Consider the following 26,616-nt stretch of genomic DNA (forward strand, 5'->3'; position numbering starts at 1 on the left):
GCAGTCATTATTAGAGTTGCGCAACCTAGGGGCAAAAGAGAATGGGTTTGAAACTAATTGTCCAAGCATCTTCATAAATCTTACCTTCATGGAGATTATATATCTCAGTTTTAGCTGAATATGTAGACAAGAATTTAAGTTTATGGTTGTTCAAGTGTGTTTTGACCAACTGAATACCTTACTATGATCAAGAAATGCAGGGGGGGTCTTTTTAAAACCTGTCTGCTTGTCTTGCAGCATCCATCCATCCATTATCTATACAACTGATCCTGTTCAGGGTTTGCAGGGGCGGGCCTGGAGCCTAACCCAGCTGTCATTGGGGCGAGAAGCGGGGTACACCCTGGATCAGTCAATCACAAGGCTGACACATAGAGACAGCCGACCTTTCACGCTCACATTCACACCTACAAATCTACGGGAATTAACCGAGCATGTCTTTGGACTGTGGGAGGAAGCCGGTGTACCTGGAGGGCATCCACTCATGCACATGGAGAATATGCAAACTCCACAAATAAAGGCCCCCTACGTCCTAACCGGGATTCCAACCTGGAACCTTCCAGCTGTGATGCGACACCGCTAACCACTGCACCACCGTGTCCTGTCTTGCAGTATCATCACACAGATTTTTCTCTGCAAAAATACTCAAATATATAATCTCAAAGATTTTCATTTAAATTACTGTCTGTTAAGTCACTATCTATCACCAAATGATCAATGGTGATTGAGCCTATGGCCCACTGATGAAAGCATTTGCATTTGCAGTATATAGTATTATTATGGACTGGGTGTCTGTGGCCACATTAGGGGAAAAAATCACAAGCGGCGCCCAATTAGTGACGCATTTTCCATCACCCAGCAGTGGTTGGTCTGTCAGAGAGGGTAGGTGGAACTAAGCAGCTGTTTTTATGGTCTCTGCAAGTGTTGCGATAAAACAACAATCTCCTATGGCTGAACAAACAAGGAAAAGATCGATGACTACAGATACAACTTCAAAAATTAGTGACAATACAAAGAAAAAGAAACAAATTTGACACTCAGATGAAGGCAAACCATCAAGCAACCATCAGTGAGGAAAATCAAGAGTGACAAAGGGAGCAAATAGACGTCTGGTTTAAATTGGGAAGCGTCCTCCTGTAATACTGTATATTGTGAAAGGTGCCTCCATAGAGAATGCAACTGAAATCTTTGAGATTGAATCTTTAAAAAAGGATGTCATATGAATCAAGACTAAACTAAATGACTATAACTGAGAAATAAGAGCTGCAGTTGCCAAAAAATAATCGTCTTTCCTTATGACACAGTTGGATGAACTCTGAACTCCTCATAATAAATAAATCTGTTTCAATATCTTTCAGATTAATTATTTACTCATTGAGTCCATAAAAGGAAAAAACAAGTTGACAATCCCTTCACAACTTCCTGGAGCCAGAGGTAAAACATTATTCAACAAAATCAAATCGGAAATTCAGCAAATCCTCATATTTAATAATGACTGACAGATCAAACATCTAAATTGTTGTTACTTATATTTTGCAAATCGCCTTATCAGGGAACTTATAATCTAAGTCCAAGAAATGCTTGTGTAAGAAAGAATCATTTATAAAAAGCCATGTGAAGCTGCAACGCACGACTTTCTGTGAAACGTAGTTAAGCAAAGATTTGACATGACACCGACAGACAGAAATTGAATCTCACCCTAGCTCTTCAGATGAACACCTTATACAAGTAAGATCTGAATTCATAGACGCATTACACATGCACAAGTTCATCTAAAGTCACACAGGCGCCATAGGTGGGTCATGATCGTTATGTAACGCAAAGACGTTATAATATCACATCTCACTCTGCTGGCGAACGCGAGGCTCAATCTGTCGAGCGTTTACTCCGCTGTGAAAACTTACAGCCTCTTTCCCTTTCTCCTATACTTGCATTCACAGCTGTGCACACACACATACGCACACACACGCACGCTTCCTCCACATGACATTAAATCTCTGAATTATGGGTTACCAATTTCTAGTCAATGTACTGTGTGCACTTTTTTCTGCTAAGCTGGATGTCTTGAGCCCAGTGTGTTTCCAAGTCCAAACCACACCGCGGGACGCTCCTAACCCAGCGGGAACGATCTGAAAAAATAAATACTGCCATAATTACAGAAGAGAGAGACATGGGCCATGTCTGACATGACAAACCCCAGATGGATATCTCAGGCTGACCCTGCGTGTGTGTGTGTGTGTGGTGGGCATGTTGTGTATATATGTTTGTACCCTCATTTGTGTGAGTTGGTGTGTGTGCTTGAGTGGAAACATGACCTGTGTTCCACGTCTACATGGGCCCCTGCTCTGCTGTGTGTTTTGTCGGGGGGGGCAATGATGGAGAGAATGCAAAGGTAAAGAAAAAAGGAATCAAAGAAGAAGGAAGAAAAAAGGGGAAAAAGAAGGACACACTGACAGAAATAAAAAGGGACAGAGACAGAAGTCAAGCGAAGAAGAGACAGAAAGCCCAGAGAGAAGTCTCTGGATGTGATTTAGGGAAGCTTAGAGTAAATATTTATTTCCCATCGTTGGGCCTGTCAGTGGTAGCGTGATGGATTCACCGCCTGATGTCTTCCAACACACACTGCTGCTATTCAAAGACGCCTGTCCCCCTTGTGTTTATGGTGGCATGACTTGCACTGTGGCGGGCTGCTACACAATACAAACGAAAAATCAGATACTTATGCTGTGGGCACACGAATAGTCGGTCACAACCCCACACACATACAGGCGCACACACACACAAACAGACAAACGCACGTGTCTGGTAAATGCATTCCTTTGTTGAAGGGAAGATTACCGGATCAGATTATCCCTGCTTGTTTGGCACTTTTTCCTTTTTCTCTGTGCGTGTGTGTGTGTGTGTTTGTGTATGTGTGTGTTTTGCATCCATTAATACCTGTCGTTGCGGCCACTGCGATATGCGCAATCCGAGACATCTCTCTCCAGCTCTCTCTTGGGCCCACACACACACACACACAAACACACACATACATATAATTTGTGCAGATGTCTCTATCTTTGCTAGGAAACAGAAAAACATGACATGTAAAAGCGAAACTGCTAAACTGCACTCTTTACAATTCAAGTTTGGAAGACAAAAGAAGACAAGAAGACATTGTGTAAGGAGGAAAAAACAAAGATTATTTTCAGCCACTTCATCTACAATTTCCATTTCTGTCCCTGTCCAAAATGCTTTCTCAGTGCTCCTCAAGTTTTCGCAGTTGTGAAATCCTGTCCGGGAAGCCTGCACGCATCTCAGTCTCAGGAGGCTATTTTCCCAGAGAGCGTCAGATCATTGGCTCATCTCTTGTTCAACACGTCAAAGTCTGTGATCCTGTGGGCTCTCTGTCCCTCTGCACACCCCCTTCTGGTCATCCCTCTCCCCTCAGACTCCTCTGTTTTTTCCCCTCCTATCTTCCGAAATAGTCTCCCTAACGAGCGTTGGCCCATCCCTTTTCCCAGCTATAAAAACAGGCCCCGGTGGCTGAAGATGCTTAGAGAATGTGGTTATTATTGCACACACACACACACACGCACACATACTGACACAGGGGCCCCTCTCCAGTAGTTTGGTAAATGATGCCCCAAACTTAGCTCGAAGCAGGAATGAGTCCAAGGTTTCTTCTCATCATCATCATCATCATCATTCCTCGGCAGGCCCATGACTCAGCCCGAGTCACATTATTTGTTCCAGAGAAAACATCATTTTTTTCTGTCAGGCCTCTCCCTCCCTCTGTTTTCTCTCCTGCTAACTTACGCTGTTATTCTTTCTTCTCATATCTTCCTACGTCTTTATCTCTTTCGCTCTCAAAATTACCTCCTCTGTCTTTCTTTCCCCCCCCCCATTTCTCCCTCTGCCTGTCTCTCTTTGCCCACGTCTGTTCCCCCAGCAGACTGTTCTTTAAGAAGCAGGGCCGGAGTAATTCAAACAACATGGCTCTAATTTGCTATGACATGTTTCATTTCTGACCTCACTTCAGATAACCATCTTGCTCTCTCTCTTTCTTTCTTGCGTGTCTCTTTCTCTCTCACTCACTCTCAGGGATATGCTCTGGATGAGTCTGGGCCTTTTTGTAAAGGAGTCTTGTAGCCGTGCGCTTATGCTAACGGTTTTGCGGGCACTCAAAGAGACCAAACTGTTTGCTTTTGCTTCGTAGGTCATTTAAACAAACGTATTCTTCAGGAGCCAAATTTGCAGCAGGCTCCGTGTTACCGTCAGTCAATTTCTTATCAGGTTTTCAGCGATCATGTTTTCGGAGGGCAGCTTTCTTTATTCACTGAGTGTGGGCGACTATTATGCAAAGGAAAAGACGCACTACAAGACATGATGTTTCACCCCTGTGGACTAAACATTGAAATTTGAGTTTATTGGCAAATACGGCGATGGGAGGTGGTTGAGGGGGGATGACAGGAAATGACTGAATAGTTCAATTTGGGTGCTGGGGTAAGTCGGAGTGAAAAAAAACTTGACAGGCGCAGCACACTCTGCTGCCAACCCCGAAAGCCACAAATATGAGCGTGTTCCCTGAGAAGTCGGCCATGTGAAAACAAAAGTGCCTGGCAGTGGGCAGCGGAGGGAGGCCGAGGGAGGAGAGGGAGAGAGCTGTGGAAGTTTAATTTGGGTGAGAGGTCAACGTGAAGCCAAAGCCAGGGGACGCTCACCCAAGATGACATGTCGTTCTGCTGCCGTTCGCCAACACACACACATAAAACATGCTTTCTATCGCTCGCTTCTACACATTCTATACACACACACCACTTGAATCTTCTTCCTGTGTGTTTGCCGCTCCGAGCCAGAGACGGGGCGAGCGAGTTCGCGCCCACTACCGAAGGTCAAACGAGCTGTCACACGCACATCATTGCAACCACAGGGAGGAAAAACATCTCTATTGTAACGCTGTTTAAAAAAAGAGGCTGTTTTTTGACAAATAAATTACTGATTGATTTATGTTTTCCTTTTTTTCAGTTCCAAAACAAAGAATAAAACCAGACAAAACTGCTGATTTGTGAGATGTGAATGGTTCAACAGTACGTTATAAAAATATTACACTCGGGCCTGCAAATGTAGCTTTTTAGAGCTCTCCATACTGGCCAACTTTTATGACTGAGCTGTGGAAGGGAACCATTCATGAATTACAGCCATCAGAAAACAGATAATACGCCAGCAGTGTGTTGTTATTGAAAATAGGGCTGTTGACAGCTGCAGCACAAAGACACCATCAGGGACATTTATATGGGTAATACTCAGCTCTTACAGAAGCCGTATTATAACAATATGGAGATGTCCCACAGTAGGCATCATTCAGGGTGGCATTCTGTTTGTAAAACATGTTTTTTATTAACTTAAAAGTCACCTTTGACCTCTGATACAAGACCAAAGACCTTTAACATCCATGTGACTGTTGAGCTGAACTTCTATCTGCTTGTTTTGCGTCAGCAGCACACTCAATGTGTCAGCTGTGTTGATCAAATGTATGTAAAACAACATGTAAGAGAGCTGAACATGGTAATCATTTAGTCATTTTTCCATAGAATGTGATCCACCCAACAGAAATGTACATCCAACCTCCTCCTGACTGATTTAAAAACGTGTGATTCACAGCCGGTTCTGAGCAACAGGACAGATGCTCGGTATCTTTCACATACCCTGTATTCCCTGTGGAGATCCAAGAGCAAATGGCTAGCAAGCCTCAAAAACAAGGCCAATGCAAAGCTGCTGAACTGCAGCAGCTAATGCCTTTGGCTGCTTCAACAGCTGCACTTTCCTGCTTCATCCCTCATGTGCACTTAGAAGTGATGTGTGTGTGTAAATGCAAGCGTGTGTTTTTTTCTGACGGAGGAGGCGCTTTGTGCGTCTGTGCGCTTGCTGTTTATGTGCCCTCTGCATGCAGCCATTTGCATAGCGCAGGCCATGAGAAAGACTTCATTCAGCGCTTCTGTGAAGTTAGCCAGAGGCTCACCTCAAGATGTTCACACTCCAGACCTGCCAATTGTGAACAGACTCAACTCTGTCTCTCTGAATTTACACTCCACCTCACTTACTACCTTTGGGTTTTTAGATGGGATGCCTTAAGAGTACGGTCAGAGAAACAGGACTTTGAGAGTTTAAGAAAAGTTTAAAGCTTATTTCTAAGCAAAATAAAAAATTAAATCATTTTTTTTTTTCTAGCTTAAAGTTGTAATCTCGAAGATCTCAGTTTTGTTCTCTTTGGCGGCACCTATGGCGATAAACGGTAATTGCGGGAGCACACTTCCCAGATATCCAGACAGTGTTGCATGTGTGACGTCCACGGCTGTCTCTGCTTGTAACTCTTTTTCCTCGCTGACGGTCGCCTTAATTTTTAGACTGTTTGCCTTCATCTGAGCGTCAAATTTGTTTCTTTTCTTTGGATTTTCACTTTTCAAGTTGTATCTGTAGTCATCCATCTTTGCTTTGTTTTATCAGCCATAGTAGTTTACTGTTTACTCACAACACTTGCAGAGACCGGAAAAAGCAGCCGCTTTACGTTGTGTTAGCTCCGCCTACCCTCTCAGACCAACCCATGCTGGCAGAACAACCCATGCTGGCTGATGTAAAACGCGTCACTAACTGGGCGCTGCTTGTGATTTTTTCCACCAAAGTCGCACCAAACACCCAGTCTATAATACTGCAAATGCAAAGGCCTTCATAAGTGGGCCATAGGCTCAATCACTGTTGTGATACCTCATTCCGCGATAGATAGTGACTTAACCGACATTTATTTACATGAAAATCTTAGAGATTATCACTTTAAAACATATTCAAGAAGATGTGAGATTACATAATTAACGGTGCACCAGTAACTCACAGCATTAAGTTTCTGCCTCCCACCTAAGATGGAATTTTTGTTTGTTATATTTAATGAACTTTTCCTCTGACACAATGTGACATTTTTAACAGCTTTAGGCTGATAGAGAAGGAGGAGTGGAAGGGTCACTGTCTGGGTTTGGTTGTAGTTACGTGCATCCTAAAAATCCTGCATTTTTTAGATCTATTTTGTAATATGTATCTTATTTCATCAGTGTAAAACTGTTGTAGCTTCCTGGCATTACTGAACATAAAGTCAGTTAGCTTGAATGTTGTGGCATAGTGTAATGCGTTTGTTACAGATTTATCTTTTTATCAACATTATTTGTTGCCTGAACTTGAAATTTAAAGGCTACTGTTGTTTTTTTTCCCAATTTTTTTCCTGTTTTTTCTGCAGCCCAGCATTGAACCGATGACCCCTCTGTGGCCGCCACTTCCTCCAATGGCAGAAAACCTGCAGAGCCAATTTGATTAGCCGAGACTCTTTCTTCCAATTCTGCCTCAGGTAATGAGGTATGTCTGGAAGTAGGTGCAGGGGGGCAAGATAAAGTAAGGGTATCGGCCTTTTGGGGGGAGGTCGGCTGCGCAGGGCGTTTGCAGGGGGCAAAGCGAGCCTTCAAACTTCAAAGTCTTCAGATTGGAAACAAAACACACGTTTTGCAAAAAATGGGGGAAGAGGAGGGACCACACAAATCTAATTTTGCTAAAAAGGGGGAAATTCAGACAATGAGGAGTTGGAGGTAAACTACTTGTGACCCCACGTTTACCTGGTTGCCCCCACCTCTCCGTCCCTTCTTTCCAGATCTGATTAAGCCGCAGTGGAAGAGAGCCTCCACTCATTAAGGAAGCCTGTCATGACAAATAGAAACACAAAGCATGACCTGCGTTCAATTGGAAACGGATCCACGGCGGAGGGGTGAATGGGGAGGGAGCCAGAGGAAGAGAAAGAGGGAGAGAGATGGAGATAATTGAATCAAGGCTGCGGGGGAAGACAGATAAATCTTATTATTGATACTTCAGTTGAGCAGAGAGAGAGAGAGAGAGAGAGAGAGAGAGATCAGTCTCACTTCATTAAAAGACAGCTTATATATCTGGATCATTTAGCCGCCTGCTGAAGTTTAAAGTGTGTATGGGACAAGGAATGCATGAATGTGCGTATATGTGCAAGCATTGGCTCTTATTATACTCCGTAAAAACAAGCCCATATTACTCATAGTGTCCAAAATGTATACTCACGTTGTCTACCTATTAGGACATCCTTAAAACTCACACAACGCATCCAAAGTTGTAAAATGCACCACAATTGCCTTCTTCTTACGTCTCCCATGATGCCTCTAAAAGTTTCCAATCACCGAAGATGGAAAACGAAAGTGGAAAGCAAACTCAGATTTGTCTTTCCCCCCAAAACAAGGTATTCTCTCCAGAGCAAACACAGAACAAATGTGTCATTTCTCCAGCTTTCCAACCGGCTAATTTGTCGAGGCCTCATGTTGTTATTCTAATGTTCCTCCTCACAGACATGCCAGCTAAAACAATTGTTGTCTCGGTAACTGTGTTCAGATCGGTGGCATAGCAGCAACGCTAATTTCTAGGTGTGTGTATGTGTGCAATATAAAAGAATGCATTCTTCACAGCCATGCTGAAGAAATGACTTACAAACATGTGAATTATCCCGATGACAGTTTATACTCTGCAGTGGTCACCTCGGCCGCACGGATGAGGTCAAACCCCTGGGTAAACACACTCACACACACACTTGGTCTGACTGTAACACTCCTTAACGAAAGGTTAAGAAAACAAACGTGCTCTTCTCCTTAGAAAGCCAAACAGAAGTTGTAGCGAGTTGTCGGCTGGTGTCGATGAATCTGGTCAATAATGGATGAAGAGGGCAGAAACTCAAGAGGCAGGTGAGCAGAGAAACTGTCCCACTCACCTATTTACTTCATGCCGCAGTCTTTATCTCTCACATGCTCTGCACAGCTGGCGTGCACGTAAGCATGCAAACACGACATATATGCATCCAGACATGCACAGAGGGACGCACACACACACACACAGAGGGAGAGCGCCGGCTGCCATTTGAAACATTCTGATGTGTAAATAAACACCTCGGAGCTTTCCAGCCAAACAAAACCAATTTTCAAAGCTCTACAAACAACGCTGGACCAATCGAGACACTGGCCTTTCTTTTCTTTAGAGGAACCGCTCAATTAATATGTCACCACAAGTCAAGACCGCGAGACCCAGCTAAAATAAGCGGGCCACTTCAGGCCTGGCCTCTGGAGAGAGACCAGAGAGGGACATAAATTGCCCTCTTTAGAGTAAAAGAGTCATCCAAAAAACCAATAAGCTGTGAGCAGCACCTGCAGCACGGAAAATAAATAAGTTGTCTTTTTTTTTTTTTTACATTCCCACTCTGCTTATCCATCATCGCCTCGTGAGCAACCTGTGAAAACAATTGTGTTTATCCACTTTCATCAGGTTTTCCCAAATTTATGCAGCACCTCAATCACTTTCAATGCAGGTTCTGTTCACAATGCCAGCTGTGTAACCGCGTCAAAACTGCCACTTGGTTTAGGTTTATGTTTTGGCGTGCCGTGTCCCTCGCACACTCTGCGGCTGTGTGTGATGAAAGGGGAGAGCAGCGGCTTTGAGGAGCGCTCTGCCGCCGTCACTGTCACAGACACCGTGTTGGCTCGCTGCTATGCATCCCTGCATTGTTCCCTGCTACACCTGACACTGCCCCTTTCACCTGTGCTGTGTGGGCCTGTGTGTGTGTGCGTGTGTGTGTGTGTCCCTGTGTGTGCATGTGATCTGATCTTAAACACAATGTAGGTATGAAGAGCAGAGGAAGTGATCAAAGTGTCAACCAGGACCCGAAATACTGAGAACCCTCAGTGCCCCCTGCTCGGAAACGCTATCTATGCAGGTACGTCATTTAGATCCCACATGGTGCACTACTGGCTCTGATGCTAGTTTATTTAAGACGTTTTGGTCATACAAATACTTCTACACAGACTGTCACTGCTACTTCTTTTATAATTACTTAAAATGAACTGAATTTTTAAAACTGTTTTGCAGTTTTGCAAAAATATGCATTTAAAGTGAAAATCTCAAAGATTTTCATTAAAATAAATGTCTGTTAAGTCCCTATCTATTGCCGAAATAGGTAACACATTGGTGATGGAGCCTATGGCCCACTTATGAAAGTCTTTGTGTTTGCAGTATCATGGACTGGGTGTCTGTGGCAACTTGGAAAAAATCACAAGCGGCGCCCAGTTAGTGACGCGTTTTCCATCACCCAGCAATGGTTGGTCTGCCAGAGAGGGTAGGTGGAGCTAACGGCTGCTTTTCTGGTCTCTGCAAGTGTTGCGAGTAAACAGTAGTCTACTATGGCTGAACAAACAAAGAAAAGATTGACAACTACAGATACAACCTCAAAAATAAGTGAAAATCCAAAGAAAAAGAAACAAATTCGACGCTCAGAACAGTCGGAAAGCGACCGCCAGCAAGGAAGAGTTACAACCGTGAGCCAACCGTGGACATCACACATGCAACACTGTCTGGATATCTGGGAAGCGTGTATCGCCATATGTGCCACCAAAGAGAAGAAACTGAGATCTTCAAGATTATAACTTTAAGGATGAAATTAAAGAATCATACAAATTAATTAGAATGAACATTTCCCAGGAAAAATAGCATCTAATAATTATCTTTGAGGTTTACAATTTGAAAAAGTATATCTGGCTGATCTCAGGTTCCCGGTGAATGTAATGCATTTGGATGCTGATCCAGCCTTGACAGCATGTCGGACTTTACAAGCTGCAAATATTTTGATAATCTGGCATCTGCTCAAAAGACGAGAAGAAGCAGACAAAATCTGTATTCCTCTGCTGTTGGTACTGACCCTACTTCATCATCATCATCATCATCCCGACATCTTTCACATTTGGTTTCCACTTTTGAAATCTGTTGGACTATCACTGATATGAAAGCATGATGTAAATTGAAATTAAAATAAGGTTTAAAACAGGTTTTTAGTTCCGTCAGAAGAAAAGAAAAAGGAGAGTGAAGTTGAGAGCATCGATGGTGCGGTCCGTTTATCGCCTCTCCTCTGTGTGATATTGGTTTCAAAGGAAAAGTTGTAAGTGAAAGACACAGGTTAGCACATGACGACCCCTGTCCTACCCATGCTCTGTGTGTGTGTGTAAAAGTGTGTGTGTGTGTCTTGGCAGACCCAGATGGCAGGCGGGCAAGGGGGAAGGTGGGCCAAGCGGACAGGAAGCAGTAAAGGAGAGTTCTGGTTACGAGGATCAGACGGCGGGACGAACCGCGCTCAAAGCTACCGCCGCTACCGTACTCAAGGTGTGGGTTACACTGCTGGACACGAGGGACACACGCATTCTTGTGTATATGCTCCCCAAAGGATACGGTGCTGGTGTGTGTGTCTGGTACTATCCTCATTAACATGCAAAGGTAAACGTGCACGCACACGCACATGTATTCTGTCACACACAGACGCTCACACGCCCCGCCCCTCCCCCTCTCCAGCCCAGCAGATCCACTTAAAAGGGCTCGTATCAATTGTCAACGGCCATGTTTAGTTGTTTAGGCCCCTTCTCTGCACTGATGAGGACCAGACCATGGAAAATGCAGCCACCCATTAGCCACATGTTGCTTCTAATACTGACCCAATAAAATGCCTCCCCCCCCCCCACCACCACAAAGAGTTCATCTGGCCTGCCACACAGAGAGACGAGGGGTGGTGAGAGGAAGACAGGAAACAAACATGCAAGAAGGAAAAGGAGGGATACGGGGATGGACAGAGATGAAGAGCAGAGAGAGAAGAAGAGGCACTTACAAATAAAAGTGTTAACAGTTTCAAAGAAAGAGGCCTGCTGCTAATTTCCCGCCCTGAGTGCAGTAATCTGAGGGGAAGATTAAGGTGAAGGAGTTATTCTTGACTATTTTATTAAGTGGTGCTTTAGGCGCTGGAAGAAGGGGCTTTAGCGCTCCTCCAGCAGCGTGCCATACAATACAAGACAAACATTTGCTGTTATTTCACCAAAGTACTCTCAGATGTGCTGGGTCGGGGCCTTGCCTTTTGCCGCGGAGGAGCTTGGCATCAAAGTTTCCTGCAGCCCCTTAAAAAACAAAAAAAATCTGCCCGTCTTTTCCGCGGGTCCTGCCCCCGAGCCTGCGTCCGCCAGATAAACAGAGAGGTGTCAGGAGAGAGGACGGCAGAACCTCACACCTAGTTTTAATTAAAAGAGAGAGCAGAGGTGCGGATGAAGAGGGAAAAGAAAGAGCCACAGAGAGAGACACATGAATCTGGTCTTTGTGGCAAGAAGAATGCTGACAGGGGAAGAGAGTAAACCTGGAGCTCTGGCGTGACATAAGTCATTTTGTAAACTCCCTGTCTCCTTGACAAATAAATTCCTATTATGTAGAAATGTAGAAAATAAAACAAGCCATCAAAAAGTGTATCTATATTAGAACAGATACACTTTTAGAGTTTCCTGTCCCTTAAAATAAAAAGGATGAGCCATGCAGTCTGTTTAAAATAGCTTGTAAAGGGTGCCAAGGAAAGCAGCCGCCTCACCCACCTGCCTCTTTACTTTGTCATTGCCTCACCGTGCCGTTCTTAAACACGCACTGCTCTTCAAGCGCTGCAGAAAAACAAGACGCCTCTGTCGGTGTATGTGTGTGCATGCGGTTATCCAAGAGCTTTTACTGCATTCAAGGAAATGACAAATAACAGATTTGCAGAGCCAACGTGGTGCTTAAACAAAGAAACAACACTCACACTGAGCTGCAATGTCTTCAACACCTCTCTGACCGACATGAAGGTCCCCGAGTGCAAACATTTGTTTGTAATAACGTCTTTTTTAATTAAAACGGCTTTAATTGACATGTCTCGAAAACCTCAGGAATTTGTGAGCTGAACGGTCAACACGAACCACAGAAGTGGCCGTTTCAACCACTCATAAAACACAATTCAGAAACCGGATCTTCCTCTTTCCTTTTCTGTGCTCGAAACAGAGGATGTGGCGAGACTTGATGAGGAGAGAGATGGAGAGTGAGGAGACATGAGACTTGGGAAGCTTCTGCTTTCGCTAAACTATAGAAATTCTCAGTATAGCATTTAGTTAATCAACAATATAATTAATTTCTCTCCTCAGACTCAAGACACATTTATTGTCTGCAGCTCTTCTTTTACAATAAGGCCTTTTTTCAATTTAACAAATGCACGCACATTTCCCATTAAAAAGCATCCTGACAAAAAAATAAAAGCTGGATTGTATAAAACATCCCAAATTGATGTTAGAGGCATAAAAGTATCCGAGTTTGGAATTTCACTTTAATGCCTGGATGTTCCAACAAAGCTCTGACATCCATTTGATGGCCGTTATGGTTTGAGGGCTGACGGGGAAGAAGCCCAGTTCATGACATCATCCGAGTCCTAAAGGTGATGATGTGTGAACTGTACAGGGACGGGCAGCTGTGGCTGGGAAATGGCAGTAACAGTGAGATATTTGGGATGTCCAGACCGGGCGGCAGGCAAAGTGTAAGACAAGACGTAGCTGTCATTGAAAGAATGTAGGATTAAATGTATAAAAGTCACAATACCACAATTACAAACTCCGAAATAAAATCTAATTTACTTTTTGTAGACTGGGATAAAACATGACAAGCCAGTCAAAACATCTGCGAGGCATGCTGGGATATTGTCTATCTCATTCAAAATCCTAGCAACAATAATGTCTGTATACCAGCTAAGCTGGTCCCTGACAAACGACAGCCACACTCTGCTACACTGGTGGAACCGGTCTGCCCTCGCTCCTGCCTCTGTGGTGTTGGAAGCAACACAGGACAAGCAACCACTGCTTTACAGAACAGGGATTTGTGCGTGTGTGTGCGTGTGTGTGTGTGTGTTTCCTGGGAAGAGTAAAAATAAAAACAGTACTGCAGATCCCTCCGTCTGTCCGTCATGCAGCATGGTACAAATAAAGTTTATTCAACCATGTTAGTCAATGTCAAAGATTTCCCTCTTGAAACGTAGTGGTTCACTGACACCTGAGTTAGCTGCACACAGGGTTGGGAGGGTTACTATAAAAATGTAATCAGTTACTAATTACCTGTAAGTATCAAAGTATGAAAGTAATGTAACGGATTACTTTCAGTTACTTTTGGATCAATACTAAATCTGCAAATAAAGAAAAAAGACATTTAAGTACTATAGTAATGTGTGAGTGCCCGTTTAAATTAATAGCGGTAATTATGCACATTTAAATGTACTTTAAGGATGCGATTCAAACTACTTCACACTCTAACTTCAAGTAAACTGCTATAAACGTATTCAAGTCTGGAGCTTGTGTTTTTACCCACACCATCCCGTCCGCGACCAACGCCAGAGTCACAAACTATTTTTCAGTAGTAGAAGAAGAAGACGAGTCCTGCGCAGCTAAGGCTAGCCGTTGGTCTTGCCTGTAAATGTTTATTTAATGTCCTTGGATGACAGCATGTCACAGCCGGAAGGCAGAACTGCACTGTTCTGCGATGTTGCTCCTGGCAACTTTTAGGAGTGGTGTTGCTGCGTGTCGTAACGTGTGCGCGCAGGTGCATGGTATTATCAGAGACAGTCAGACTGGCCGTTTAGAAAAGAGATGCCAATTGTTACAGAGCATCTTTGGTATTATATCGTCTTCATTTAAAAATGTATTTTAAGATTGTAATCCTGCCAGTAATCCCCATTTTTAATAAATGTAACTAATCTAATTACACCTTTTTTTAATGTAACTGTAACAGAATACAGTTGCCTTGTTTTTGTATCCTGATCACGTAACGCCGTTGCTTGTGTTCCATTACTCAGCCTGGCTGCACATGTAGATACACAAAGTAACTGCCTGTATCGCTTCAATACTTACACAAAATACACTAAGGCCACACATTTAAGTATGCAAACTAAAGAAATATTAGTCGTTTTAAACACCAACATTTTGCAGGCCATATATGTTGCTTTACTTTATCTCTTTATTCCTTTAGGAAACAATTTTCCTATTTTGGTCCAACACTCTTCTTTCTGGACTCTGGTCTTATCCTGAAAACGTATCCCTTTCCTGCATGGAGAACACGCAATTAATACAGGACTCGCAGTTTGCCTCTGGGACACTGAGCATCACAGAGACGCAGGCTTGTAATAGAGCTATTTGTTTTCCTCAGAAAGCTGTCCAAATGCCCTCGCTGGGATCGTAGACTGCACAAAGGCGAGCTATGAATTGGTCAAACCCACAGGGGCAGGCTATTGATTAGGCCCACGGCTAGCAGGACGCAGATATGCAACTAAATTAGATATTAGTGTGTGCGTGTGTGTGTGTGTGTGTATATGTGTGTGTGCGCATATGCAGTAAATACAACTTAATCTGAATCATCTAACGGTCTACTTTTATTTACTACAAACACCTTCATATCCTACAATACAACATCAGTGTATAACCCCGCTGTTTAGTAAAGCTGATCACAACATCACAAACAACAAAGTCGCCAATTTTCATCAATGTACCAACCATAAAAAAAAGGTTTTTACTAGTTTAGGAAACAAGAAAATCACCTTTCTGTTCATGTTTCAAATAAGAACCGAATGTGTAAACTTCATGTAGTGTTTTTTTTCCTTTGGTGGTGTTGTGGTTCGAGACGGTTGGATGTTCCTTATGCAAACCTATAATACATAAGGGACGATGGACACACTCATAACAGCTTTCTCCTGCCTCCCTCATCTCTTCCATTTCTTGCTCACATCCGCTGCCCCCCCCTCTTCGACATCTCCCTTTTCAACAAGAGCAGTTTGTCAGGGTCAGAAAGCAATTTAAAACCTCTCGTAATGAGAGTCAGCGAGAGAGAGAAGTGAGAGAGGGAGAAGTTAAAGGGAGGGAGAGAAGGAGAGATGAGGTAGTGGGGCGGAGAGAAGAAGAGGATGAGGAAGGAGGGAGGGGTGGGCTGGGGTGTCAGCCATCAAAGCGGGCCAGGAGAAAAGAAGGCCAGGTGCTGGTTGTGGGAATGTGCCGTCCATGGTTCCAGGGACCGGGGAGCTGGTGGGGGCTGTGTGTGGGGGGGTGAGCAGGGTGGTAATTAGCCAAGCCTGGAGGAGAGAGAGGGCCCTCCAGGGCCCGCGGGGATAGCCCCTCCGAGAGGATACCATTTGCACTTCTACAGGAGCCGCCAGCCCCGGGCCACAAAGAAGGGGAAAAGGGGAACTATGGCATCCTTTATCAGGCCGGACAAAGACGCCGCATCTTTTCAAAGGAGACCGGAGAGAGAGAGAAACTTCAGTGTTCCAGAGAAGGAGGGGAAAAAGTGAAAAAGAGAAGAGAAGAAAGAGTCCGAGGACTGGTCAGGAGAGAGACGGAGAGAGAGATGCCAGTGTGTGGGTTGCAAAGCGAGACAGGAGGTTACGGTCATACTGTGACCCAGTCAGTCCTCTGAGACATCACAAATTCACTAGTGTCCCACACACACACACACACACACACACACACACACACACACACACACACAGAGATAAGACATAGAGCGTAGTTACCCAACCATATTCCCAGTGCGCAGCAACTAAAAACAATACCATGTTGTTTTTAACATTTCGATCATTTTCCATCTCTGTTCCCATCAGCTCTGGAGGCATTAAAATATAAAATAACTCTTTAAGCAAAGTTTTGGGACAAACAGTCTGCGTTACACTTCTTCATCTCATGGGAGCTAAGTAGAGCCGCTGGATAAGGAGCCAAAATGGCCACCCTCTACCTTTGACATTATCAGGGAATCTTAAGAGTTTTGCCCTCCTGTGGAGAGACGGAAAGTGGAGGTCACTGACATTACTTTTACCTATTACCTTTGGAGTGCAGCTGCACGGGGGGGTGAATGGTGGCCTTTGAGGCTGTGAGGCTTTGTGCTCCCCGTTGCAGAGCAGCCTGACAGCCTTAGCTGAGTGAGGGCCAAAGGTCAGACAGGTCATGTGATAAGGCATTTCAGACCTGCATACAGGGCCCCAGACTGAAGAGGTCTGAAAAACCTCGCTCCCCCCTTTTCTCCGTGTCTCTCCTCTTCCTTTCTTTTCTCTTCCCCCTCTCTGTCCCCTCACTCCCTCGCTCCTCTCTCTCTCTGGACATAAAATGCCATTTGTTGTCCGTCAGTCAGTAGCGCAGGGCCCGGGTCGGACCCGGCGCTGAAAGCTCCATTCACACACCCTCTCACCCAGGGATGTTTTTGCAATTCAATATTTTCACACGCAGGCAGCTTCATCGTTACTTTGGAACCGTACACTTGGCAGGATGAGGCTGGGGGCCTCTGGGACAGAGTGGCTGAGAGGTGGAGGGGTGGAGCAGAGGGGGTCAGCACAGAGGAATCCTAGTGTCGGGAGGGGACGGCCCTGCGCCCGCTAATGGGCCATCTTGAAATGTTTTAGCCAAGACCCCTCTGACACCTACACACACACACAAACAAGCGCACGCACACGCATTCTGCCCTACTCATCGCCTCACAACCAATCTGACTCCCAGTTAACGAGAAGAGCTTTTACTCCGTTCATCAAAATTTCTGAGTTAATGCAGTCACACTGCCCTGCCAGAAAAAGACTCTTTCCCCTCCCTCACACAAGAAGGCATCTTTCTTAGCACACATCTCAAATACACAGCCCGTACTTAGTAACAACCAATGAGATCGGCTGAATACCACCAAGTGCATATCTGTCACAAGGCACCTTTGATTGTGTTTCAAAATAAAACGCGACAAAATCAGTGTGTGCATCTTTCTCAACATGAACTGTGCGCACATTCTCTGGAAAACAAACAAACGTCCGTGGAAATGTGCCTGTTTCAAACCATTTCACCAGCTTTGTCCCGATTGTTCATCTGTCAGGGTTTGCTTAGCATACAGAGTGGCTGAGGTAAACGGAGGGCCTGCAATGAGAGGGAGCTCCTAATATATTTATCCTGTGCACCACACTCTACTTAATGAAATTAAACCACACCGATTGTGGAGCTTCGTCTCTGGGGAGTTCGGTAATCAACATGCCACCAGTTTTCATTTTGTATGAGAATAAATGGCAGCCGGTGATTCGGGCCTAATTGTGTTGCACCGGGGGGGAGGAGCTGGGTGAGAGGAGAAACTTGATGCAGTGGAGCCCATTTTTATGGACAGCATCGCTCAAGAGAGGTGGTCAAATAAGCAGAGGCATTCATCTGGGGACCCCGCTTCCACCCCCTCCTCCCTCCTTCTCTTTCTATCCATCATACTCACAAAGAAAGTTAGCCAAGTATTAAACAAATAGAGAACTGGTGAGCCCTACGCACCAGCGCCTGGCAGGGTCACTGGATAATGACAGCTCAATTACAGTGAATCTCCTTGTACACCCCCCCTCCTGCTCCCCCCCCCCCCGGTACAATCCCCACAGCCGCCCCACCCAGCACGGCAAATTTGTCAAACTCACCAAAACGATGGGTCTGACAGTGTAATCGCTAACCGTCCCCACCGACATGAAAGAGGTCTTTATCTGGCCGAATCAAAGAACCTGATCTCTGAGAGAAAAGGGTGGGTCGGGGGGGGGGGGGGGGGGGGTGGGGGGGGTGGGGGGGGGTGGGGGTGTGACTAGAGAAGAGAAATAGTCCCGCTCGGCCCCTGTGAGACGTGGAGATGGTTCTAATCCGCTTTAATGAGACACTGCGTGCCCATCTTTGTGGTAATGACGAAACACAGCGAGAAAGACGATGAGGGGAGGGAGGGGTGGGAGAGATAGAAGTGAAGATGGAGCCAAGGCTTTGAACTGGCGGTCTGATGAAAGGGGGAGTTTAAAGCCACGCTGCTGCTGCTGCTGCTAACACACCACTGTCTATGTCAGACACAGACAGACAAACAGCCCAGGGGACAGAGCAGTTTGTCTGCTTATCATATCTGGACAGGATGAGCCGTCATCAGCAGCACCCTACTGGGACCGGGACAGGAGGGTGTGTGTGTCTGTGTGTATGGTGAAGGATGAGCAACAATTTGTGAAACCACAGAAGAAGACTTTAAATTTAAATCCTTCAGCTGATGTGAGATCACTGCTTTAGCTAACTTCCTTGCAATCATATTTATTTAGACCATAAGTTTCAGTGGACATATATTGACAAATAAAAGTATTGATGATTGCCCAACTTTTCTTGATTCACAATGTTGTCTTCGCGCCAGGACACACATTGTTCCTGCACAGAGAACGTGGAGTAAATGAAAGCGACAACAACATAAAGAACAGGAAGTTCAGGACTGGATAAAAGGGAGAGAATCGTGTGAGGACAAATGAAGAAATAAAGGGAAAAGGGGGAGAAAGAGGGAGAAAGTGAGCGGGCTAATACCAAACAAATCAGGATTAGACCCAGATAAGACTAGTCACAATGCTGAGCAATCCCTGGGATATCACAATGCAACAGGGGAATCATGAGGGCTGCTAGAACACGCTAATTAGGGACTCGACACATTTGCCCCTTGTTTTGCAAACAACACACACTGTTTAACAGCGGGCGGTGCACAATCACGGCAGACACACAGAGAGATAATCATTTAGCGTTAATCAGGACACTCGAGAAGTAAGGATGAGGTATTTCCTCTGGGATTACTCGTGGTGTATTCTTAGCCGTAAGAAGCAGACGGAATCTTCCAGCAGTGGTGGGACGTAACTCGATAAGCAGCCACAGGTCAAGACAAAATGCATTTCACTGCAGCGTAATGGCTTTTCATTTTTCGAACCCCCTTTTTCGCCAACACATACCGCTGTTCGAATGCTGAGCGGCTATTTTTAACAAGCCCCCTGCCCCCCATCTGCAGGGTACGAGGAGAGACGAAAAACAGGGGGTCTGCTCCGAAAGAAAACATCAGGGATGTATCTTAAACTCTCACGGGCGGCCACAGTCTGGCCTGCCAAACGATCGGGAGATTGCTGTGTTTTTACAAACATGGCGGATGAGGTCATGGTGCGCAGAGGAATATTTGCCAACTGGATAATGTGAGGTCAATGTATCAGTGAAATGAATGGGATTTAGAGCCATGTGCAAGAGCTTAATGCTGTCGTATTTGTATGTCAACTGAAAATTTGACTTAGCCAGCATGAGATCGGGCGGGCGATGGGGCAGAAATGTGTGTGTGCACGTGTCCAGGTGTAAGACGTGCCCACCCATCGCTGTGCCAGACTCAGCCAAGGTCAAAGCTCAGAACTGTGACAGGACCTCCGAAAACTGTACAAAATGGTACACACACACACACACACACGCAGATATTTAGCCAGCCAACAGTGCCAGCTCCTGCTGTTAGGATGACATTTACACTCAACCTTTCTAGCTTGTGATTGATTGGGGTTAAATCCTAACATTGCCCAAAAATCTGTCACCACTAAGGTGTGTTTATGCGTGCGTGCATGTGTGTGTGTGTCCATGCAGGATCCATCTACATTACCATGTATATATGGTTTCTCAGCGTGCATGCACGAGTGTCACGGGGGTATGGGACGCCGGTCAAATGTTTCAAGGCCTTCAGCGAGTCTCCGTTGACTTTAAAGAGGAACTTCTCTTGTGAGTTTTTCTGTATTTTGTAGCCACACCAGGATTCATTCGGGAGTCATTCAAGATTTCTAAAATGTTTTCACACTTTAAAGAACCTGTACTCGACCACATTATTGAGACATCTCTGCTTCAAGAGACCACTCGGCCAAACCAGCGGCAGCAGCACATTTACAGCAGCAACCGACTGAATCACAATCAAAGCATGTCCCTGGAGATAAAACACCGTGTTCAGGGAGGAAGAGAGGGAGTGAATGATAGTGAAAGAAAACATTAAAATGTTGGCAGAGGTAAAGAAGACTACATAAACAAATGAGTGTAATAATGCATTTGAACTACTTACAGCACAGGTCATTTCTACACAAACTAGTTCCTGACTTTGAATTCCCTTTTTTAGTTCCCTCTACAGGTGGAAGAGATCATGGACCTTGTCTTTATTGGCCGACTTCAGACAATGCTTACAAAAGTCAGGCCTTATTATTATAATGATGTAACAAATAAGCAGATTTGGGGCTTTATTGTGAATAAATACGCCTTAACATTTTTGGGATTAGACCAAAAAACTTCAAAGGATATTATGTAGTATTTTCTGAGAATACATTAGTCTAACATGTGCAGTACTGTAAGTAGTTACAGTAAAGGTATTTCACTGGCTACACAAAGCAGAGGAACCATGCAGCTCTAAAAGCCTGCTCACAACACACACTGAACTGCATCCTACATGTGCAGGATCCAACAAACTTCCCTAATCAAGTACTTATGCAGCGTATGCCGCCGTGCCAAATGCGGACTGATGCAATTAGTTAGGCTACACAATTTTTCAATCCTTCAAAAATTGACACAAATGGTCCTAAAATCAATCCAAACGCTCCGGATGAAAAAAAAAAGAAACTTATAATAGCAGAAAGAAAGTAAATGAAGCGTTTCTGCATCAAACATCTGATTTCACAAAATCACTGTAAAGAACCACAACATCTCGCTGATTGGATGGCGAACAGTGTGTGTGTTCAGCAGAATCAGCACAAGCTGACATCACCTGAACGGCTGGAGTTTTGGGGTGAAAAGATGAAAGAGGCTGTGATTATCAGAGCGGTCACAGTCAGTCATCTTACACAGACATGTAAAAGTGTAGAAGTGTCGCCTGATCCAGAGCGCTGCTAACATCATTCACATCATCACACATGAATGCAAATAGGCTCTAAGGAGCCGCATGAGTCTCGGGTTTCCCCACTGTGTTTTATCTATGAAAAGTTTAGAGCAATAAAATGAAGATCTCACTGTTGTGTTGGTATTCCTCTCAGGTTTGTCCAGCACCACTGGAATTCAAAATAAGATGATGAAAGGCCTAAAGTGTCTGAAGGCACTGTGGGGTAAACATTAGCCTTCATCGTTAGCATTAGTGTCAGTATTACACATTTAACTGAATTTGCCAAAATTACATTGCACCGTGCGGAAGTCTTCGTGCACTATGAGTCATCGCGAGATTTCTGAAAATGTCGGTTCATAAAGAATTTCAAAATAAAATAAATTCAGTTTCACAAAAGTGCAAGTAAACAGTAAATTAATTATAATTCTTTCTCATGTGATGATCCTCTCATTTTTATGTCCAGGCTCTAATCTGTGAACATGGCAGAGAGCTACCTGACTAACATTACAGCTGCATAGCAGTAATACATGGCAGCCTGGCTGCAGGGGAGCCTGAGCGTTTAGCCAGAAGTTCAACATAGCTACCATTGTTGCTTTTAAAGTGTTATGGGTTGGGTTTTATTACTTCTGTCAAAACATCAGAAGCTGTTGAGCCAGGCCAAGTTCATGACTGGGAGTCCATCTAATAAGGGGGCATTTAACACAAAGATCAATAGGATATCTGGCAATTAGTATATATAGGCCAGAAAGAGAGAGAGAGAGAGAGAGGAAAAGTGGGGTGTATATAAGAGGAGACTGTCACAACTGTTCAGTGTTAGCATAGGGAGGGGATATATTCTGCAAAATCAGCAAAAGTCAAGAGGGGAAAAAATATCAGCTGTTTAAAAAAAAAACGTGCAGCGCGAGCTTTCTTTTATTGACCTGATAATGCAAACGGCCCCAGAAACTGAAAGAGGTTTACAAAATCAATACCGTGTAAGTTACGGTCAGAATCCGCGTGGATCAGACACCTTTCTGTTTCTCTGTCTGCATGAGAAGCTGTTACAGGTTTCTATGTTAATTGGATTTCTTTAGGCTTCTGTGGACACGTTGCAACGCGGTTGTAAGCGTGTAAGAGAGCGCGAGGGCAGCGCCTGTGCGAGAGTGCTGTGTGTAGCCTCACCTGTACACACACACACACACACACACACACACACACACACACACACACACACATAAAGAAAAAAAGAAAAAAAAAACGGGGGAAATAATCTTTGAACAGTCAAGTGTCTCAAGTCTTAATTGATCCAATGAAAGCCCATTTAAAGGCTACATTTGGACTCTGCTGAATTTCAAAATAAAACATCCGCAAGGCGTCTGCAGCGCAGAAATGCACACAGATGTGACTACATGGTGTTAAGTCAATTCTCTGTGTGCATATTTAAGATAAAAATGAGCCGTTATCTTCCATTTGAAAAAAATGTTAGAGGCTGAAATGTGTGGAAGAATTTTTTCACATATAAGTGTCTAGAAAAAATACAAGGCTATTTAATATTTAAATTGTTAAATAATCAATAAACAAAAAATATGGCAGAGATCAATGATCCAGTTAAACTTAAATATGATCAAAAACAAAATTAGACTCCAGAAGAAATCTAATAATAAACAAATTATAAAGATATTTCTTTAAAAAAAATCTCCCACCTGTGAGAGCGATATCATATTATAATGCAAACACACCACACTCACTTCATCCTGACCCCAAAACATTATGTCAACAAACCAGGACGCCTGCACACTAATCAATGCGAGCCCCTCTGAAAACACACACATATTCATGCTGAGCATGTGGGCCTGCGGAGCCGTGGCCTTTAACATGCAGCCTATGTGTGCAATCTGCCGAGAGAGGAGAAAATACACACGAGGGTTAAAAATAAATGATAAAGCAGCTGCTGAATGCTGCTCTGGGCCTTCTGTGTAGAGCACAGTGTTTTACCTAAGCGACAGAATAAGAGGGAAAAAATGGAGGCTGGAATATTCTCCCACGCGCCGTATCCAAAAGTTGTGGGCCTGCATGTTTTGAATGTTAAAGGAGAACATGATATATTTTCCTGCCTGCTCTGCTTTTCTCTCTGCTGCCGCTGCAACACAACACATGTGAGGCCTGTGGGCTGCAGAGGCTCCACTGCTGCGACGTGAGAGTGCTACAAAGCCAGGTATTTGTGTTCATTAGCACCCGGATCAACAGACTATCAAGGCTGTTTAGAGATCAAGACCAAGTGCAATTACTGGCAACAAGCACGATCCTCGACATGTTTAAGTATTTTCACAAAGAGGCCCAATTAGAGTTTTGCTTTTCATTTTTTTCCTCTCCTCTTTTCTTTGTCTTTAACTTTTGCGGGAGCTTGTTCCCAGTGCACCAATAATGAAGAACATGCAGGAGGGTTATAACAGAAACATGAGTGCAAAAAAACTGCTGCTCGTGCTTTTTATTCTTTGTATTATTTATCTGAATGCATGCTGAAACACGAACACATTTAATAATAATTCTATCAGATGGAACAGCTGGTATTTTTACATTTTATTGGAAAATTTGGAAGCTCATTTCAAATTAAGACGTTTCAGTGTTTCACATATATTTATCACAAGTGTGCTCTGAAATTTAAATATCAATATTTCTTTTTTAAAAGCTTCAATTATGTCTACTCTAAACAGCCAGCCACACGTTGAATTAAGGCCAATGGCTCTGGCAAAGTTACAAACATTTTAAAGGCCTGTAAACACGCAGCGAGCATGCCAAACATAAAAACAATAACAGCTATATTTTAAAATAATTCTCCTTTTAATAAGCACGTCCAAAAATAAATAAATGCAAGGCCAAGCGTGTGCTGCATTTAATCTCTGCATTCTCACAAAAGCACACATCGAAAGTCATTCTGGATCGATAATAGCCAAGGAAGCATTTGAACACATAACAAACGCAAAGCCAACAGGCCTGCATAAATCGCGAACTTGTTAAAGCAATTGTCTCTTAAATGAGCTGTGTATAAAAAGCAGATTGACCCACATAATTACCCGTAGAAAACACAGTGCATTCACGCAGCAGTATAAAGAGACGGTGTAAACAAACGCGATTCATAAATCAGCCCACCAACAATAACATTAAACGTGGTCCATTTCCAACAACAAGGTGCTCATGTTCAAAAAACAGTGAATACATGATTTTCCGTGTGACGCGAGCAGCAGTGCACTTAGCAGTAGTATGGGCGCTTTCTTGCACAGGACGCATTATTGATTGGCATTCCCTGGAGGAGGAACCAGCGTGCAGCAGTCCGCGGGGCCCGGGACTGAAATAAGTTAGCGGAGAGCGAGAGGCTGTGCGAATCAAGCAGGATAGAGTCAAAAAAATCTGCATTAAAATATTGCACTTGTGTCTAAATTCACATCTTGGCGTCTCCGTTTGCAGGCAAGAGAAATAGTTCGCTGAGCAGCAGCAGCAGCAGCTCGCAGCACAGCAGTGCCACAGCGCCCACTATTTCAGAAGCCGGGAATATGATTTCACAAGACTGTGTACGGCTCTATAAAAAAAGTTACTATCCGTTTCTACAACTTTTTGGTAACTTTCGGGAAACGAATCTGCGCTTTCACTTAAACTGCGACACCAGAAAGAGCAAAAAAAAAAAATACAAGATGGAGCTCGGTGTTTTTACAGGAGAGGAATCGGCTAAAGCACCAGCGGCGTTTCTCATCACACATGAAACTTTCTGACACACCGGGAACAACCGAAGCCAAGACCGCAGCGTGCAGGGGGGGAACGAGAGCGCGTGAAGCCGGAGCGGGACGCATTTTCAGCAGAAAAAGTTAACTCTGGACAAAGAGTCGCCCCTTCTCTCTTAAGGATATGACTAATGACAAGGACACACTGGACATGTACACACGGAGGAGTTTGGAGCCGGCGGCGGAAAGCGGTAAGAAGCGTAAAAAACAGAGGACCTACTTTTTGCCAGTTTTCTCGCCCTCGCCTTGGATCTCATCTTGTCCGCTTGTAGATTCCTCTCGTCGTCCTCCGTGAGCCCAGAAGCTGCAACAACACTATCTTCATCTCACCAGCATTGTCAGTTTGGACACCTTCGCACATGCGCACAGGCCATTCAATCTGACACCCTCGCCGCGGCCAAAAAACTTTCCAATGTATTCATCATCATCACTTTTTTGTCCTATCGTCTCCCCTTTAGATCACTTATCTCTTCCCCTCCTCCTCCTCTTCCTCCTCCTCCTGCGCTCCCCTCACCAGCTCACCTTCCCTCCCTCCCCCCCTCGCCATCCCCTTACTCTCGTCCCCCTCCTCACCCCGACAACCCCCCCTCCTCCCAGCCCATTCAGCTCCTGCCAGCACCCTCTTGGATTTTTACCCCTTTAACAGCGACAACTTGGTTTTCTCCAACCGGCGGCGGACGCGGGGAGGTACGGTGAGGTCAAGGTCGCCTTTAAAATATGGAACTGCACCTAAATTATTTATTTGTTGTTTATTTTATTGGTTGTATTATTTTTGTTTTTATTTTAATATTATTTATTTTTTTGTGTCATTATATTTATATTCCTGCCATAAAATGTTAACACAACTCTTTCTTTCTGGGTTTACAGACTTACAGAAACTTTGTGCGTCGGCGTTTGACGCAGACGCTGCTGTGCCAAAAAAGCCTCCAATTGCAGAGGTTATTTTTAACTTCATTAATGCAAATGCAGCAGGCGTAAATAGATGTAAGACCCAATTGGACTTGCACTTTACAGCCTATGATTTGTGTGTGTGTGTGTGTGTGTGTGTGTGTGTGTGTGTGTGTGTGTGTGTGTGTGTGTAAACCGTGTTGCCCCCAGGACAAGCAGCGGCCAGCAGCTGTTTGACGCATGCACGGAGCCTCCACCAGCAGAGTCCGTACTGGGGAGAAGTCCAGGCTTTTTTTTTTCTTTCTTTCTTTCTTTCCTCCAATGTTCACATTTGTAACAATCGTATTTGCAGCAGTTATTTCTGGGAGCAGTGTTTATGTTC

At 44.3% G+C, this 26,616-nt stretch overlaps 1 protein-coding gene across 1 annotated transcript in view; it reads right to left on the reverse strand.

Moving 5' to 3' along the window:
* The window catches only part of LOC138589259 (histone-lysine N-methyltransferase PRDM16-like), a 154,662-nt gene extending 128,965 nt beyond the window's left edge, over positions 1-25,697 (reverse strand). The window contains exon 1 of the mRNA XM_069659464.1: positions 25,567-25,697. Coding sequence (XP_069515565.1) covers positions 25,567-25,603 — 37 coding nt within the window. The 5' untranslated portion in view covers positions 25,604-25,697. The remainder of the gene's footprint in view (positions 1-25,566) is intronic.
* Between the last annotated feature and the right edge of the window lie 919 nt (positions 25,698-26,616).

The sequence above is a fragment of the Semicossyphus pulcher genome, unplaced genomic scaffold (assembly GCF_022749685.1).
Source record: "Semicossyphus pulcher isolate SPU_LCO1_2020_fin unplaced genomic scaffold, fSemPul1.0.p SCAF_13, whole genome shotgun sequence".
NCBI classification, from domain to species: Eukaryota; Metazoa; Chordata; class Actinopteri; order Labriformes; family Labridae; genus Semicossyphus; species Semicossyphus pulcher.